The sequence below is a fragment of the Diplotaxodon limnothrissa genome, linkage group LG18 (genome assembly GCF_057381915.1).
Source record: "Diplotaxodon limnothrissa isolate DT_005_m linkage group LG18, D_limnothrissa_male_GT1.1, whole genome shotgun sequence".
Lineage (NCBI taxonomy): Eukaryota > Metazoa > Chordata > Actinopteri > Cichliformes > Cichlidae > Diplotaxodon > Diplotaxodon limnothrissa.
Window position 1 is genome coordinate 24759444 of NC_140613.1, and position 19028 is coordinate 24778471.

General features: G+C 45.4%; 1 protein-coding gene across 1 annotated transcript; it reads right to left on the bottom strand.

The window, feature by feature from the left end:
• Window positions 1-310: 310 nt before the first annotated feature.
• slc35a3b (solute carrier family 35 member A3b) lies at window positions 311-18444 on the bottom strand. Its single transcript, XM_085377670.1, has 8 exons — window positions 18347-18444; window positions 17415-17626; window positions 17076-17230; window positions 15459-15581; window positions 15140-15314; window positions 11158-11276; window positions 10916-11049; window positions 311-404 (listed from the first exon to the last, which is right to left on the bottom strand). Exons 1-8 carry the CDS (start codon window positions 18442-18444, stop codon window positions 311-313), a joined length of 1110 nt encoding a protein of 369 aa, XP_085233796.1.
• Between the last annotated feature and the right edge of the window lie 584 nt (window positions 18445-19028).

Consider the following 19028-nt stretch of genomic DNA (forward strand, 5'->3'; position numbering starts at 1 on the left):
AGTTCTAATACTGACACACGTGAACTAGTTTCACATTAGTTTGCCAGCAAGGATATGGTTTGCTTATCATGTCCTCCTGTTCGCCTTACGCCGTTTGCTTTTCTGTAGTGTTAAGTTTACCTGACATGCTCAAAACAATAGCTTTCACATGAGTCACTGCTAACATCCATTTTGCACTTTTTCAGAGAAGGCCCACTTCCAAAAGACTGTATTTCCCAGTAACTTGTCTTTACTTTTTCTGTAATGAAATTGTTCATGTGGCAAATTCCTGGTCACAGTTCGTAGAGCCACAATTCACGCAAGTCTCTGATTACACTTTGTTGGTGCTGCTGCTGGCAGGTTTCTGCTCATAGCCGTAAAGAAATGTGGCAGCAATAACCAGCACTGCACCTAGAAAAAATACGCTGAGAGACACAGAGAAAAAGAAAATGCATTAAGTTGGAAGCACAACACGTGAGGCAACTTGTGTGTATGACAGTTATCACTGTTACTATTACTAGTTCTGTGTGGAGCTTTGCCAAGATTTTGAATACAGTGCCTTTCAAAAACATTGCTGCTGATTAGAAGATAGCGAAACAGTAGTTGCCCTCTTCAGGATTTCTTTCTTGTTATGTTATGACGTGACTTAATTCTGATTTTCCACATTGTTTTTGGAAAGCTGACATGTTCAGTATATTCATCACACGCAGGCCTGATTACTGCCAGACCAGCTGAATTGAGAAATCCCTTAAACAGAAGCTGGATGGTGAAGTGAAGTAGGCTAAAAGATCTCAAAAAGTCATCTATTAGTCTGGAAAGGGGTTACAAAGCCATTTCTAAGGCTTTAGAACTTCAGTGAACCACGGTGAGAATCATTATCCACAAATGCAGAAAACTTACAACAGTGGTGAATCTTCTCAGCAGCAGTTATCCTACCAAAATTACTCCAAGATGATCAACGGTCACAAATGAACCTAGAAGACCATCTAAAGCAGAGTTAAACAACTCCAGGCCTCAAGTGCTGGTGTCCTGCAGGTTTTAATGATTAGTTTAGTGCCAGGCCTCTGGAGAACTTCAAGACATGTTGAGGGGGTAATTTAGCCATTTAAATCAGCTGTGTTGGATGAAGGACACATCTAAAACGTGCAGGACACCGACACTTGAGGCCCGGAGTAGCCTACCCCTGGTCAAAAAGAACTGCAGGTGTGATCCACACAGAAATGTGGTCACAATTGTGAGTTAAGTGTCGTGATATATGGAGATTATTTTGCATGTTTTATTTTGCTGGTTTATTGGTGTAATTTAAAGCCACAATGTCACGTAAGTTCCCTGTTGCCAGGAGAGTGTATAACACTTTGGACAGTAGGGGGCAGCAGCGTGCTTTGGGAACTGAGTCGGGTGCATAGCTGCCGTAAGTTTTCCATTCTGGCAAGACTGACCAGGCGAACGGCAGCGTGTCTCCTGTGCTCACTTTCTCTCCTGTTTTACAGGTCAGTAACGTGGTCAAAAACATAAAGAAATACACAGCTGGACACTGTGATACTTAAACTTTCATGACATAAGACGGGTCTGTGATATGTGATGTATTATACTGTCGCTATGTGAGCTACTTTAGCTCTGTAAGATGTTATAGCTAGGCTATATGCCTGGGTAACGCTAGCAAGCTGTTGCAACTGCGTATAATACTCCATATAATAATAAGAAGCACCAACCCAGTTAGGTTTACAGTTCCTGATAAACTTGTAGCTTTGTGTTCATGACAAATGTTTTGTATAACGCGTGTGTAAAGTGTTCTGAGCCCGCCTGAAGTCATGTGTAAACTTGCTGTTTCAGTGTTAGAATCTAACTGGTCTGAAAAGGACATATGAAGCGAGAGCGCTAATAAGAGTACGGCCAACAAAAATGCTGGCAAGGAAAGTAGTGCAGTAATGTTGAAAGTAGAGTTTCCTTTCTATGATGAGACACTACCATGATGATGTGAATTATTTTGTTTATCTCATTTATGGGAAAAGAGGTGTAGTTTTCATTTGTTTCATTCATTTAAACCCTTTGTTGTTTTATGCCAGTAGTGTGGACTAATATTGAAATGTACTGGTGGAAAACAAGCCATGTGAGGGAATGAGCAGTTATTGTGAAATTGAGTTAACGAAAGAGTGGAGCAGATATGCTTGTGTTGTATGAATAAATTCTGGCAAGACTGACCAGGCGAACGGCAGCGTGTCTCCTGTGCTCACTTTCTCTCCTGTTTTACAGGATCGTAATCTGGCTACGCGCCCATCATAGTGGGGCCTGTAACAGATTTCTGGGGGCTCGTCCAGGATCGGCGGCGTCTGAGGAGCACGTCCGGCTGATCCAGTGATCATTGGACCCAAAGTGACAGTGTTGCTAAAGAGGGTGGGACCGGTAACGCCACCAGGCTGCAACAAAAGTCATGTCAGGCGACGAGAGGAGAAGACTCAGCTGGTCCATCAAAAAGAAACTCTACCAGCTAACGGCTGATGAAGCATACGACATTGCAACTCACCTTGACCCGGTGGCTGAACTGGACTCAGAAAGGCTAAACAAGGACGATGAGGAAGGTTGTATTGAGTACATCACTGCTTATATGAACAGCTCCACACTCCTACAGCTAGAGGATGAGGGCTTGGTCATGTTGTTATGTTTACAAGACACTATTGACTTGGTTATTACTAACCGGGATAAGGGTAGACCACCCCCCAAAGATCTGGCTAGTGGTGAAGGGACGCCTGTGATGCCACCAGCCAGTGATAACATTAATGGCAAACATATATCTCCCATGGGTGGCTACGCTCCCGAAGTGGCAACCCCCAACTTTGACATACACCAACTGCTCACAGATTCAGGGGAGGGGCAGAACAAATCTCACAGACACAGCATCAACGCACCTGACCCAGAGGGACCACAGTGTAGGACGGGTAGCTGCGGTCACATCAGCGGGCCTCATGCCACTAACTCACCACCAACTGACATCAGACATCCACTGATTCCCCAGCAACACCACATGGCTGCAGGAGCACTGCCTGCCCCAGCCCACGAGAGTGTGATTGCCCTTCGCGACCTGCCCCTGTTACAGAGGAAGGAATTCAAAATACATGGTGGGCAAATAACTGATACTGCATCGGACATTAGTTTTAACAGTATCTGCAAACAGATTGATGACGGTCGCAGGGAACAACACACAGATGACGACATAATTAGAGGAGTCCTACGCATAATCAAGGGTGGAAACTTTAAAGACATGCTTGTGAACAAGGAAGACCTGACAGTTACAGAACTGAAAAGTTTCCTACAGTCCCATTTGAGAGAGAAAACCAGCACCGAGCTCTTTCAGGAACTGATGTGTGCTAAACAACACGAGAACGAATCTCCACAGCAATTCCTGTATCGCATGATCGGACTGAAACAGAGAATAACGTTCACATCCAAGCAGGCAAGTTCAATCATAAAGTATGATGCCTCCACACTCCAGGGCGTGTTCCTGAACGCAGTTTATCAAGGCATGGGAGAAAGGCACGAGGACCTCAGGCGGGACCTGAAGCCGCTCCTGGCTAACCCCACTGTTTCTGATGAAGCTCTCTTAAGACAGGTTATCCAGACCACGATGGAGGACAACGAGAGAAAACGCCAACTGGGGCGTAGCGCCAGCCGGAAGTTCACACAAGCCCACAGCACAGTTGCAGAGCCAGAGGGAATGACCGGCGTTGTGGGCGAGACTAGAGTCAAAGGTAAAGACAATGTAATTCAGAGACTGAGTGCTCAGGTCGAGGCTCTAACGGAGGCCATGGAGACACTGAGACTCTGACAAGACCAAATCGGACAGAAAGACACAAAGATCATATGGGTGTCCACAGTGTGTAGCCCAAGGCAGGCCAAGCTGTAACCACTGCTTTTCGTGTGGAGAAGTAGGCCATCGTGCTATTGGCTGCTTGAAAAGGAATATGCAGTCGGGAAACGAGTGCCGGTCAGGGCTGAGGGGCAACCCCTGACCAATCCAAGGGACAAATCCCAGCCCCATGATGCCACAGTACTAGAGTTAGGAAAGAGGGACCAGTCTATGAGCTTACAGATGGGTAACCACCTACCCCCACCTGAGAAAGTTGCCCCACTGATTGGCCGAAAATCCCTATTGAAATGCAGCATGAACGGCTATGCAGTGACTGCCATGTTAGACACAGGGGCAAATGTGAGCATCATAGACCACGCCTGGAAGAACAAGTACCTACCTGAAAAAGAGATCCGCCCACTGAGTGAACTAATGGATGAGGAACTCAGTGTAACTGCTGTCACGGGGGAGGCAGTGCCATATGATGGGTGGATGGAAGTGGTGGTAAACCTGCAAGGCAACAACGATCCAGATCTATCCATTAGAGTACCTTTTCTAGTTAGTCGACTAGATTTAGAAAGACCATTGGTTGGTTTTAATGTCATCCAAGAACTCATCAAGAGTAACGAGAGCAGACCCAAAATCATGTCCATCCTCGTCAACCTGCTGACTGGTGCCCTAGAGATCAACAGTGCAAAGGCAGAGGCTATTGTAAGCTTCATACAGACCAAACCAAAAGTAGAACAATGCGACTGTAAAGGTGGGCAGGAAAGGTGCCACTATTAATCCTGGTCAAGTAGCGTATATTAGGTGTGGAGTATCTTTAGACATTAGTGACTCTAGCCCACTCGTGCTGTTTGAACCTAACCTAGATGACACACCACTGTTGCCACTGAGTATAGGTGAAGGGCTATTGGCAATCCAGCAGGATGAGAGACCCTTCGTGAAGGTACCAGTTTCCAACCACTCTACCGAGACGGTGGTCCTGCCCAGCTCCACGGTCCTAGGCACCATTGAAGCTATTGATGGAGTAATAGGAACAGGCAGCCCAAGCGGCGAGCACAGTCAAGCCCGGGGCAACACTGACCCGCCACCAAGCTCCATGAGTGACCTGTCCCCTACTACACTGTGGCACCCGCCAGTGGATGTTAGTCACCTAAGTGATGAGCAACAGAGAAAGGTGAAACAAATGCTATACGAGGAGTCAGGAGCTTTTGCTTGTGATGACGAAGACATAGGGTGTATTCCAAGCCTGCAAATGTCCATAAATTTAAAGGACAACATCCCAGTACAGCAAACCTATGCTGCAGTGCCCAAACCCCTCTACAAAGAGGTTAAAGAATACATCCAAGATCTGCTTGCCAAAGGGTGGATAGTTAAGTCAAAGTCACCGTACGCAGCACCTGTCGTGTGTGTCAGAAAAAAAGATGGAACATTGAGATTATGTATCGATTACAGGCTTTTAAATCAAAAGACTGTACCAGACCGCCACCCACTGCCTCGCATCCAGGACCTCATAGACACACTAGGAGGCCACAGCTGGTTCACCATCCAGGATCAAGGCAAAGCCTATCACCAGGGCTACATGGCAGAGGGATCCAGACACATGACAGCATTCATCACTCCTTGGGGTCTCTATGAATGGGTGAGGATCCCATTTGGGCTCTCCAATGCCCCAGCCGCTTTTCAACGCAGCATGGAGGAGATGTTAGATTCCCTGCGTGATAGCTGCTGCATCCCTTATCTCGACGACATCCTCTGCTACGCAAAATCTTTTGACGAGCATGTCGAGGGAGTACGTCAGGTCCTGAGGTCTCTAAAAGCCCATGGTGTCAAGCTTCGGCCCACAAAATGTGAGCTGTTCCGGCAGGAGGTCAGGTATGTGGGGAGGCTGGTCTCAGCTGATGGTGTCAGGATTGACCCAAAAGACACTGATGCGATCAGGCTGCTGCAAGAGAAAACACCCAATACAGTGGGTGAGGTGAGGAAGCTGCTTGGGTTCCTGAGCTATTACAGAATGTACATCCAAAACTTCTCTAGCATCGCTAAGCCAATCTACGAGCTGCTGAATGTGAAAACCGCCCCAGCAGTAACAAGTGGAAAGCTCACGAAGGGAAAGGGGGCCCAGCTGCCATCAAAGACACCTATCGTGTGGACAGATGAGCACCAGAGGATATTAGAGCAGCTGATAGACACTCTGTCGCACCCACCCGTGTTGGCGTATCCAGACTTTGAACTCCCGTTTGTACTCCACACAGATGCCTCTAAGGAGGGACTAGGCGCTGTGTTGTATCAGCGCCAGGGTGGAAGAATGAGGGTCATCGCTTATGGCTCGAGAACTCTGTCCCCTGCTGAGAAAAATTATAACCTGCACTCAGGGAAACTGGAGTTCCTCGCCCTTAAGTGGGCGGTATGTGAGAAATTCAGGGATTACCTGTTTTATGCACCCCATTTCACAGTCTATACGGACAATAATCCCCTCACCTATGTGCTGAGCACTGCAAAGCTTAATGCGGTGGGCCACCGCTGGGTGGGTGAGCTGGCAGATTTCCGGTTCGATGTCAAGTACAGGCCGGGGAAGGTGAACATAGATGCGGACACATTCTCCCGGTTCCCACTTGACATCGACACCTATCTCACAAAGTGTACGGAAGAGCTCACGGGAGACGCTGTCCATGCTGCCTGGGAGGGTTGTGAGTCAGCAAAGACAGAGGACGTTGCATATGTTGCTGCCCTGTCTGTCACAGTGATCTGGTGACATCACAAAGGGGGGATCCTGTTATCAGCGAACTGATCAAACTGAAAGAAACAAAAACAGTAATAACGAATGACGACAGAAGGAGAGCCAGTGGCCCTGTGAGGAAGTTGATGCACGAGTGGGGAAAGCTCAATATCGAAAACCAACTACTGTATCGCACGGCAGGACAGCGGAGACAGCTTGTGCTTCCAACACAATACCACCCCCTAGTGCTGAAACATCTTCATGATGACCTGGGTCATATTGGGGCAGAGAGGGTCATTCACTTGGCAAGGGACCGTTTTTACTGGCCTTTTATGAAGAGGGACATTGAAGCGTATGTGACCAGGAAATGCCCCTGCATTAAGAAAAAGAAGCCGGTCAAACAGATCAGAGCCCCGATGGGATCAATCTCCACTTCTGCGCCGCTTGAACTGGTGTCTGTGGACTATATGCACCTAGAAGCCAGTAGGGGGGGCTACGAGTACATCTTAGTAGTCATCGACCACTTCACCAGGTTTGCTCAGGCCTACCCCACGAAAAACAAGTCGGGAAGGACGGCGGCGGAGAAGATATTCAATGACTTCATCCCCAGGTTTGGATTTCCAAGGCGGCTACACCATGACCAGGGCAGAGAATTTGAAAATGACCTGTTCATGGCCCTACGACGCCTGGCTGGGGTTGCTCACTCGAGGACGACACCATATCATCCACAGGGCAACCCAGCCGAGCGATTTAACAGGACGTTGCTCCAAATGCTAAGGACGCTGGAGGAGAGGGCGAAGAGCAACTGGAAGGAGCACCTACCCCAGATAGTGCATGCCTACAACTGTACCAGGCATGAGGCCACAGGCTTTTCACCCCACTACCTCATGTTTGGTCGGCACCCCCACCTCCCAGTAGACCTAATTTTTGGCCTGTTAACCAGAGATCAATCTGAAACACCTCAGAGTTATGCCAAAAAGTGGGCATCACGGATGAAGGAGGCTTACCGTATTGCAGCTGAGAACAGCCAGCACTCCAGTGCAAGGGGTAAGAAGTATTATGATCGTCACATACAGAACACAGTCACTCTCCAGTCTGGTGACAGGGTCCTAGTCCATAATATGAGTGAGAGGGGAGGACCTGGAAAATTGAGACCCTACTGGGAGCAAACTGTGTATGTCGTCAAGGAACAAGTGGGTGACAGTCCCATTTACAAAGTATGCTCTGAGGCAGGTGGTGCTAAAACCCGCATACTTCACAGAAACCTTCTACACCTTGTAAATAATCTACCTGTGGACTTACCTGACCTGCAGAGGGGGCCATTGCCATCCAGAGGGGCTCGAAGGAAAAGGAGTGACCCTGCTGTGGGACATGATGGGATGGAGACGCCCGAAAGCAGCAACTCTGAAAACTCAGACAGTGAAGCACCCAGAGTGCAGTACTGGCTCAGAGTATCACCACAGGCTCAACGCCAAACAAAGAATCTGAGACCAATGCATCAGTCCCAGAGAAATATTGAAGGAGCCCAGAATGTCCCTGGAAAACAAATATACATGCCACGGTCAGGAGGTCATATGGCAGAGCAACCCAGAGGCACTTCTCCTGAAAGAGAAGTTGAACAAGAACAAGGTGAAAACCAAATTGCAGACTGCTCTGTTGCTGATCCAGAACACCTTGATGCGGAGGAGTGTCCAGAGACAATGACTGAGGGTGATGAGGCTCGACCGCTGACTCCTCAGGAAGCCACAGTGAGGAGATCCGCCAGGGGCAGGAAACCCCCTCGGGTTCTCACATACGAGTCCCTGGGCCAGCCATCTTACCGAGCACACGGGTCACTTAACCCCGCTGGACTTTGTACAGTACAGGCCCTGCCAGTCTGGGGAATGCCACCCCTCACTGTGCCACACTACATCCCATACCAACCATTCCCCTGCACTGTTGTACCATACACAAACCCATATTGATACACACACTGACGAAATACCTTCGCTCTGAAATATGAAGATCAAGAACTGTTTCTAGGTGAGCGAGTTAAAGTGTTAAGAAGTGTGAACTTTTTGTGTATTTTCTTGAAATGTCTGGAGCCATCTTTTTTTTTGTTTGGGAGCATGTGATCCACACAGAAATGTGGTCACAATTGTGAGTTAAGTGTCATGATATATGGAGATTATTTTGCATGTTTTATTTTGCTGGTTTATTGGTGTAATTTAAAGCCACAATGTCACGTAAGTTCCCTGTTGCCAGGAGAGTGTATAACACTTTGGACAGTAGGGGGCAGCAGCGTGCTTTGGGAACTGAGTCGGGTGCATAGCTGCCGTAAGTTTTCCATTCTGGCAAGACTGACCAGGCGAACGGCAGCGTGTCTCCTGTGCTCACTTTCTCTCCTGTTTTACAGGTCAGTAATGTGGTCAAAAACATAAAGAAATACACAGCTGGACACTGTGATACTTAAACTTTCATGACATAAGACGGGTCTGTGATATGTGATGTATTATACTGTCGCTATGTGAGCTACTTTAGCTCTGTAAGATGTTATAGCTAGGCTATATGCCTGGGTAACGCTAGCAAGCTGTTGCAACTGCGTATAATACTCCATATAATAATAAGAAGCACCAACCCAGTTAGGTTTACAGTTCCTGATAAACTTGTAGCTTTGTGTTCATGACAAATGTTTTGTATAACGCGTGTGTAAAGTGTTCTGAGCCCGCCTGAAGTCATGTGTAAACTTGCTGTTTCAGTGTTAGAATCTAACTGGTCTGAAAAGGACATATGAAGCGAGAGCGCTAATAAGAGTACGGCCAACAAAAATGCTGGCAAGGAAAGTAGTGCAGTAATGTTGAAAGTAGAGTTTCCTTTCTATGATGAGACACTACCATGATGATGTGAATTATTTTGTTTATCTCATTTATGGGAAAAGAGGTGTAGTTTTCATTTGTTTCATTCATTTAAACCCTTTGTTGTTTTATGCCAGTAGTGTGGACTAATATTGAAATGTACTGGTGGAAAACAAGCCATGTGAGGGAATGAGCAGTTATTGTGAAATTGAGTTAACGAAAGAGTGGAGCAGATATGCTTGTGTTGTATGAATAAATTCTGGCAAGACTGACCAGGCGAACGGCAGCGTGTCTCCTGTGCTCACTTTCTCTCCTGTTTTACAGGATCGTAATCTGGCTACGCGCCCATCATAGTGGGGCCTGTAACACAGGCCTAACTTGTCTGACTTAAAGTCACTCCACAAGTGAACAACATAAAAGAGACTGTGCAAAAATAGCATCAGTGTGAGAGTCTAAGGCAAGAACCAGTGCTGGCCAAAAGAACATAAAGACTCATATTATATTTACCAAAAATATCTTGATGACTCCCAAGACTTTTTAGAAAATATTCTGTGACGAGACGAAAGGTGAACTTCTTGGAAGCTTTCATTCCTGTTACATGCATCTCCTAAAAGAATTTCATACCAGCAGTCAAACATGGTGGTGATGTTCGGGGGCTGTTTTTCTGCTTCAGGAATTGGACAACTTGCTGTTCCCTGATGGAACCATGAATTCTGCTCTGTACCATAAAATCCTGAAGAAGAATCTCCGGCCATGAGTTTATGCCCTGAAGCTCAAGGTTTCTCGGCTTATGCGGCATCACCATGTCTTGCAGTCCTTGCAGATTGCTTCTGCCGAAGGCGGCACAGCCACTTATTACGTTTTAATAACTAACCCAGTTATTTACTTGGCTTATCTTTTCTAATTCTAAAATTCGTTTGATGATCTGAAACATCTAAATTTAACAAATATGCAAAAAACTACAAAATCAGGAAGGTGGCAAAAACTTTTCACTGCACAGTTTAACATGTTTGGAAGCAAAGACTTGCTGATTAGTATTAAAATAAGGCAGATTTTTATTAGTTAAAACCAAAAACGCTAAACTGGAGTTTGTGATGGAAGAACTATTTTTTAATCAACACAAAACCTGATGAAAATCCACAAATGTGAAGGTGGTCAGCGCAGTCAGGTGACTGTTAAAAGACATCTGGATTCTGTTTTAACTGGTTTCCTGATAATCAGTGTCAATTGCTGACACACAGGTAGGTCCAAAAGTTTTTGGATAATGATAGTTTTTAATAGCACGCCTCGTTACACCACCACAGTGGATTTTAAATCATGATTGTTTTCTGTAAAATAGACTGTGGTGGAGGCAAGAGGCAAAATTACAAACAAAGTTTCTTTGTCAGAAACTTAAGGACCTAAATGTATTTCAGCCTGTAGTAAAGCTGCTAGATCTAAAAAAAAAAAACCCCCTCAAGAATATCATGTTTTCCACTGATAAAGTGTTAGCAAATTAATATTTTTTTTATTGTGCATAAGCGCGCTTGTGTTTACCTTGTGGGATTAAAGTCCTTCAACAGGAAATACGACATGAGTGTAGACACCATGATTGATAGAGAGGTGGCAAATCCTTTGAGGATGTTGTCAGCATATTTAATGACTACAGCCACGATCAGCCCGCCGAGAGCCTGAAGACATGCAAACAACACAAAGGCAGACATGAACAACTCCACAAAGACTGCCATAAAACTCATGGAAGTCAAATGATGTACTGTAGTGAAACACGATGGCGCAACCTGTAAGACGACAACTATGCAGGTAATAGTGTTGTATCCCTGGAAAATCCCCTCCTGCTTCAAGCTTTCGCCATCATACACCACCATGCCTGTCAAGCCAAACACAAAGCTGAACAAACCTGAAAGAGACAAGAGAAAGTGATAAAGATCAGGTCCTTGCTGGGACAAGTAAGACAAAGGTGGTGTTTTAACTAAGGAGCAATATAAGGCAAGAAGAACAAAAGGAAATGAGCCATAGCCATGCTGTCTTAAAGCAGACTGCAGTCCTAAGATGCCATCAAGTTTTATCAATATACAGCCCATAAACTCACCTTGAATGTGCACCTCCTCAGTTCAATCTTTATTGTTATACACATAGAACAAAATATCCCAAGAAACTCACATCCATATGCCAAGAACAGTTTTACTTGCCAAATCACCAAATCAGTCTAACGTTGTGCTTGTACAAAGGTATATATGTATATATACATATATGTATATATATGTATATATACATATATGTACACACACACACACACACACACACACATACATATGTATATATATATATATAAACACCCAGCACGCCCCTGCGGGCGGTTTATCCTTCAAGCTCGGGTCCTCTACCAGAGGCCTGGGAGCTTGAGGGTCCTGCGCAGTATCTTAGCTGTTCCCAGGACTGCGCTCTTCTGGACAGAGATCTCCGATGTTATTCCCGGGATCTGCTGGAGCCACTCGCCTAGCTTGGGAGTCACCGCACCTAGTGCTCCGATTACCACGGGGACCACCGTTACCTTCACCCTCCACATCCTCTCGAGCTCTTCTCTGAGCCCTTGGTATTTCTCCAGCTTCTCATGTTCCTTCTTCCTGATATTGCTGTCATTCGGAACCGCTACATCGATCACTACGGCCGTCTTCTTCTGTTTGTCTACCACCACTATGTCCGGTTGGTTAGCCACCACCATTTTGTCCGTCTGTATCTGGAAGTCCCACAGGATCTTAGCTCGGTCATTCTCCACCACCCTTGGGGGCATCTCCCATTTTGACCTCGGGATTCCAGGTTATACTCGGCACAGATGTTCCTGTACACTATGCCGGCCACTTGGTTATGGCGTTCCATGTATGCCTTGCCTGCTAGCATCTTGCACCCTGCTGTTATGTGCTGGATTGTCTCTGGGGCATCTTTACACAGCCTGCACCTGGGGTCTTGCCTGGTGTGATAGACCCCAGCCTCTATGGATCTTGTGCTCAGAGCTTGTTCTTGAGCTGCCATGATTAGTGCCTCTGTGCTGTCTTTCAGTCCAGCTTTGTCCAGCCACTGGTAGGATTTCTGGATATCAGCCACCTCCTCTATCTGCCGGTGGTACGTACCGTGCAGGGGCCTGTCCTTCCATGATGGTTCCTCGTCTCCCTCCTCTTTCTTGGGTTTCTGCTGCCTGAGGTATTCACTGAGCACTCGGTCAGTTGGGGCCATCTTCCCAATGTATTCTTGGATGTTCGTTGTCTCATCCTGGACTGTGGTGCTGACACTCACCAGTCCCCGGCCCCCTTCCTTCCGCTTAGCGTACAGCCTCAGGGTGCTGGACTTGGGGTGAAACCCTCCATGCATGGTAAGGAGCTTTCTTGTCTTTATGTCAGTGGCTTCTATCTCCTCCTTTGGCCAGCCTATTACCCCAGCAGGGTACCTGATCACGGGCAGGGCGTAGGTGTTGATGGCCCGGATCTTGTTCTTACCATTCAGCTGACTCCGCAGGACTTGCCTGACCCTCTGCAGGTACTTGGTGGTTGCAGCTTTCCTAGCAGCCTCTTCATGGTTTCCATTTGCCTGCGGGATCCCCAGGTACTTGTAACTGTCCTCTATGTCTGCAATGTTGCCTTCTGGTAGTTCAATCCTCTCAGTTCTGACTACCTTCCCTCTCTTTGTTACCATCCGACTACACTTCTCCAGTCCGAACGACATTCCAATGTCATTGCTGTATAGCCTGGTAGTGTGGATCAGTGAATCGATGTCTCGTTCACTCTTGGCATACAGCTTGATGTCATCCATGTACAGGAGGTGGCTGACAACTGCTCCGTTCTGTAGTCGGTATCCGTAGCCAGTCTTGTTAATGATCTCACTGAGGGGGTTCAGGCTTATGCAGAACAGCAGTGGGGACAGAGCATCTCCTTGGTAGATCCCGCACTTGATGGTGACTTGTGCTATGGGCTTGGAGTTGGCCTCTAGTGTTGTACGCCACATCCCCATTGAGTTCCTGATGAAGGCTCTTAGGGTCCCATTGATCTTGTACAATTCTAGGCATTCCAGTATCCAGCTGTGGGGCATTGAGTCATAGGCCTTCTTGTAATCAATCCAGGCAGTGCACAGGTTGGTCAGTCTGGTCTTGCAGTCTCGGCTGACTGTTCTGTCTACCAGTAGCTGGTGTTTTGCGCCTCTGGTATTCTTGCCAATTCCTTTCTGTGTCCCGCTCATGTATTGACCCATGTGCCTGTTCATCTTAGCCGATATGATGCCTGACAGGAGCTTCCATGTAGTACTGAGGCAGGTTATTGGTCGGTAGTTGGAGGGGACCGGTCCCTTCTTGGGGTCCTTGGGGATCAGGACCGTCCGACCTTCGGTTAGCCATTCCGAGTGTCTCTCGTTAACTAGCAGCTGGTTCATTTGTGCTGCCAGACGCTCGTGGAGTGCAGTCAGCTTCTTTAGCCAGTAGGCGTGAACCATGTCGGGCCCTGGTGCTGTCCAACTCTTCATACTGGAGACCCTTTCTTGGATATCTGCCACTGTGATGGTTACTGGACCCTGTTCAGGGAGGTCGCTGTGGTCTGCCCTCAGATCCACTAGCCACTGAGCATTGCCATTATGGGTTGCGTCCTTCTCCCATATGCTCTTCCAGTATTGCTCCGTCTCCAGCCTTGGTGGTGCTGTTCTCTTATTATTATTGTTCCCTTGCCACTGAGAGTACACCTTTGCTGGTTCTGTGGAAAACAGCTGGTTTATTCTCCTGCCTTCTATCTCTCTGGTGTACCTCCTCAAGCGGCTGGCCAAGGCTGTGAGTCTTTGCTTGACAGTTTCCAAGGCCTCAGGTATGGACAGCTTGCTGTATTTCTTATGCACCTTCTTTGTCGCACCTTTCTGCAACTCCGTTAGTTGGCTAACCTCCCTCCGTGCTACTTTGATCTTGCCCTCTAGCCTCCTTCTCCATGGAGGGTACTGCCCCTTGTGGCTGTTCAACTTGTAGCCAAGCATCTCACTGATCACTGCTGCCGTACTGTAGATCAGCTTGTTAGTGTCGGTAATCGTGGTTGTAGGTATTGTAGGTATGTAGGTATAACATGTCCTTCTGTTAGCACATTAACTTACAAATGGAGCCTGAGGCTTGTAAACGAAATGCTGTCCAAACTCTGCAGAAACCCCTGGTATAAAATGAGATTTTCCCTGACTGAATGTCAACAGTTAGATGATGTTAAATTAGATACAGAGAAGTCTTGCATGTTGCACCATTTTTCATGCTTACAGCTCTTATTTAATTTTGCACTGAATTTCTTATAATAGTCTCTCTTTAGTTTTACTTAGAGTCATGTTATTATTGGATACATTGTAGTCATTAAGCCGACCATGAAATCCTCTACATACCACAGTATTCTAGAGTCAAATGCAACCCCATCTGTCTGACAGCTAAATGATCCCTAGCGCAGCAGCGAATCTACAGCAGAACAGCTGAAAAATAAAAGAAGTCCAGACCTCAACCTGCCTGAAGTGCTGCGGGAGCTGTGCACAAATGACTGTCTGCAAACCTCACTGTAAGACAGAGTAAAAGTAACTCTGCAACAATGTGAGTGACTGATAAAGTCATTTTAAAAACAAGTGCTACAAGTTCTTGCAAGCTGCTAAATCATGCGGTGTACTTTCACAGGAACTGCATAACTTTCTGAGAAAACGTTTGTTTGTAACGAACCATACATTCCTCGCTCAGCCTGTCATATAAATGGAGGTATAGCCACTCACCCAGCTGTATATTACGAAGCCACAGACTCTGGCTTGTCTCTTTGAGGATCTTCTCAAAGTAAACTCCAGCAAAACCACTGGACACACAGGCCATCAGCACAGCGATCAGGCCCACAAACTGGGAGCTTTCAGACATTACATTCTGTTCAGAGTCACCCAGAGACTCGACGGGCAACTGTGAAGGTTGAAACACTGATGAGCGTGTGCAAAGGCATAGGCTTTTATCAAAACACATGAATACACTGAGACTCCAAAAAAACCATTAGAAAGGTAGAAATGAAACATTAGTAATAATTGTGGTGACGGCGAGCGCTGTTACCTGCACCAGAGTGACCCCGGCCATGAGGAAGAGCAGGGAGAGCCACTGGTAGCTGCCTAACTTTTTCCCGAGCATGGAGACAGAGAACAAAGCTGTGGTGAGGATCTTCAACTGGTACGTGACCTGTTAGACACAAAAACACAAGTGATGCTTTAAGTAAATGATGGATTACTCCCATCCTCACTACAGCACATAAAAATTGATACAGTACTGGCTACAGTCTGAGTTACAGTAGAGTTGATCAAGTTGCTACCTATGCTCTTTCTTTTTCTTAAATAACATCCTGTTGCTTTCGATTTCTTCTCTGCCATATTTAATTTTTCTTGTTATTTACACTCTTACTTTTTCATTTTGACTGTGTCCACAATTATATTTCATGCTACAGTCATATTTTCCTATCTTTTATTGTGCTCTTCAAAGCATATCGCATTTTTCAGAGTGTTACAAACACAAACTTTATTTATTTATTATTTAGCACACAATAATGGGTAGTATAGAAATGCCACAGTTACAGAAAATGCATTCATATCCAGAAATCTTCTTTCCAGCTACTTCTCGTTCTTTTGGAAGATCTACTGTATTCTAATTCTTCATCTGTACTTTGATGCCTTTCATTCAGCAGCCCACTGTGCAGGGGTCAGGACAGATCTGTTTAAAAATGGAAGAGACACGCCATTTCTAAGAATCCTCTCTGTGATAGATAAGAGGACACATGTTTGCACTCCGGAAATAAACATTGAACTTGTTGTGCTTCATTCCTATTGGGACAGCTTCATTTGCAAGGTTTTTGTCACTGAGTTGCTGTTAAAAGGATGATCTGAAATGTTCCCAAGTGCCTCTTATTCACTTTCTTCTTCAGGTTTTTTAGCGCTCAAGGACAAATGGGTAGTATTATTAATTGGGTAATAATAGTCTCACAATTCTACTTAAAAATGTTATTGCGTTATTCATTTATGTAAAGAACTGCGTATATGCGAAAAAGGGCAGAAACTGGAACTGGATGTCATGAACGTATAAATCTTGGTGTTCATTTGAAAATGGTTACTTTGTGACAAAGAAGAAAAGTGAACATGGCCTTTTTACCAGCTAGTCGTCTGTATTTTTTTTAAATTATTTTTTAAATTAATTTTCCAAGTTCACAAAACAGTTTCAGTCAGTTTGAATTGTTTTCCAAAGTATGTTTTTTTGGTTTATTGTTTTTTTTTTAGATCACTATAGAGTTTGTTCACATCCAATTATAAATGTTATTTATAAAAAATATCATTTTAGAAATGAGGGATGTGAAGCTTTAATTTAAACAAACATATTTTATATGTTTTATGATTTTTTCCAGTGTTCCAAAACTCAATAACTAGCATTTTCCTCTTTAATATTTACAGAATATAGCAGAGGGTATAGCTTTAGTACCACTTAAATTAATCAAACAAGCCTTATGAGATTAGAACAGATGACATCTGTGAGATAGATTTATGTAAATATTTACCAGGATATCCACTGTACACTGTGAATGCAGAAATGTACATAATACAAACCAGCCATGTGAAACCATAAAGAAACCAGTTCACGCACACAAACTCAGTGAGCTTGAACAAGCACATTCATTCATTTGTATGTAACCTGATAGGTGGCTGCGTCCAGGTTGGACAGGGCAACATAGAGCAGATTGTTCTGCAGAGTGTAGATCCCTGCAGGAACGGCCAGCTTCACGAGCTCCACGGGCTTGTTCAGAATCTCCTTGTTCAGCAGCTCGTACATTGCCGTCAAGCTAAAATCTAAGAGAAACAGAGAGAGCGCTGTCAGTAATTTAGAAAACGAGTGCTACAAGTTCGTGCTGTTAAAGGTGGTTCTGCAACCTGCTAAATCATGTGGGGTACTTTTCAACCTATGAAGTTTATTAACTAGACTGGGGATTTTCTACCCAAGTAGGATCCAAAACTGATTTTCCTCCTTACTCACTGTTCTCACTGAAGATGAGGAGAGTGCACATAAAAATCTTGAGCACTTCAGCTGACACTACGGCAGAGGAGGCGAGGTAGCGAGGACCGTTCTCCTTCAGGGTACGGGAGTAGCGCATGGTGAGAACCAGCAGGGTGGTTTGCAGCACCAGAACCCCCAGAGACACGTATTGTAGCCTGGAGGAAAGCGCCATTGTGGAGGAATGTTCGACTCTGCAGAGAGACAGTGAAGGAGCCTTTTAGGGTGGACAGGAAGAAAATGAAAAAAAGAAGAGTGAACTGAAAGGTTCATTCAGCTTGTTCACACAAACATAAGGACTCACAGAGAGCGTCCTGACACGCTGAGCAAGGCTGCTGCAGTGTCCTTGAGCTAGAAATTGACTTCTGCCTCGAACACTTAAGAAGTTGCAGAAATGCACGAGAAAACAGTGGAAGAGACTGAGGATTAACAGGCTGTGACTGGTCCTTCACAGACACAGTCTAACAATAAAAAGTAATGGGGAACATGTCGGAAACAGCTGTCACCTTTCCTTTGTCTTGTTATTGGAAATCTGTCCTCCAGCAAGACAAGTGCAGATTTAGTGCAGGAGAGGAACGTGTCGGTCAACCATTGCTGAAACTGTTACACGACCAGCTGGAAAACCATAGCCTCCATCTACCCTGGCTAATGACATAGCTGTGCACTACTTATCCACACTCGCACCAGAATTCTAATAACATTCGATGGCAGCTGTCACAGGTGTCATTTATAAAAAAATACAAATCATTTCTCGTCTAAACTTGTCAGAGGTTTGTGGCTTAAAGATGAAAAAGCACAGCAAATTGTAAAGTCCTAAAATTTAAATAAATAATTTAAAATTAGGAAGGATTTTATACATGAGTGAATTAAACAAGTGTGAACCTTTAGCTGACAGTGATGAGACAATTGCTAACCCGTCTCCTGACTCTGGCATCTGGGGCGTCTGAAGAGAAACAGTCCTCATTCTTTTATCTTTTATTTCCAAATTGAGGCATCGTCCACTTGCCTTCATCACAAGACTCACAGAGTCAGCTCACCTTCAAGTAGTAGGAGGAACTGCTCATTTTCTCACAAGGTGAAAGTGTGGGATCGGCTCAGGTGGACTGTTTGCACAGCACGATTATTAGTTAATCCCCGTTAACAGCGAGGCCTCTGTTTCTCCACTGTCTTCAGACAATTACGCACACCGAATCTGACTCACGCACAGTTTGCAGTTCCTTCTTGTTCTTACTGATTCATGACATCATCTCAAACAAACGGACCTCGAGCAAAAGTAATGTCAGAGCAAACTTGTGACTCTGTTATGCTGTGAAGCATTTATATGTGTTGTATTTGAACAGGGATTTAGTTTAAAAATTCTATTTAGTTTTTTTCAAAAAGGGATGTACAACTAGCCAAGATGAACGCCTTGAAGTGGTGGCAGAGAAGGAGGTGCTATGTTTTCAGCACAGTGACCTCTTTATGTAGGAGCTCTGCTTAGCAGAGGGGCACAGCTGCACAGTCCCTCTCTGTTTCTGTGTGTGTCAGTGTGTGCGTGAGTGCCCTCCTTACAGCCTGCAGTGTCTACACCCAACACACTCTGCCAACTCTCTCCAA

What these genes read in the sequence shown, in the direction of transcription:
- slc35a3b (XM_085377670.1), bottom strand. Translation starts at nt 18,444, where the DNA reads ATGAAGGCAAGTGGACGATGCCTCAATTTGGAAATAAAAGATAAAAGA. An exon ending in TGGACGCAGCCACCTATCAG is followed by an intron (nt 15,582 to 17,075) that starts GTTACATACAAA and finishes TGTGTCTAACAG; the next exon opens with GTCACGTACCAGTTGAAGAT. An exon ending in GCTTCGTAATATACAGCTGG is followed by an intron (nt 11,277 to 15,139) that starts GTGAGTGGCTAT and finishes TGTCTCTTTCAG; the next exon opens with GTTTGTTCAGCTTTGTGTTT.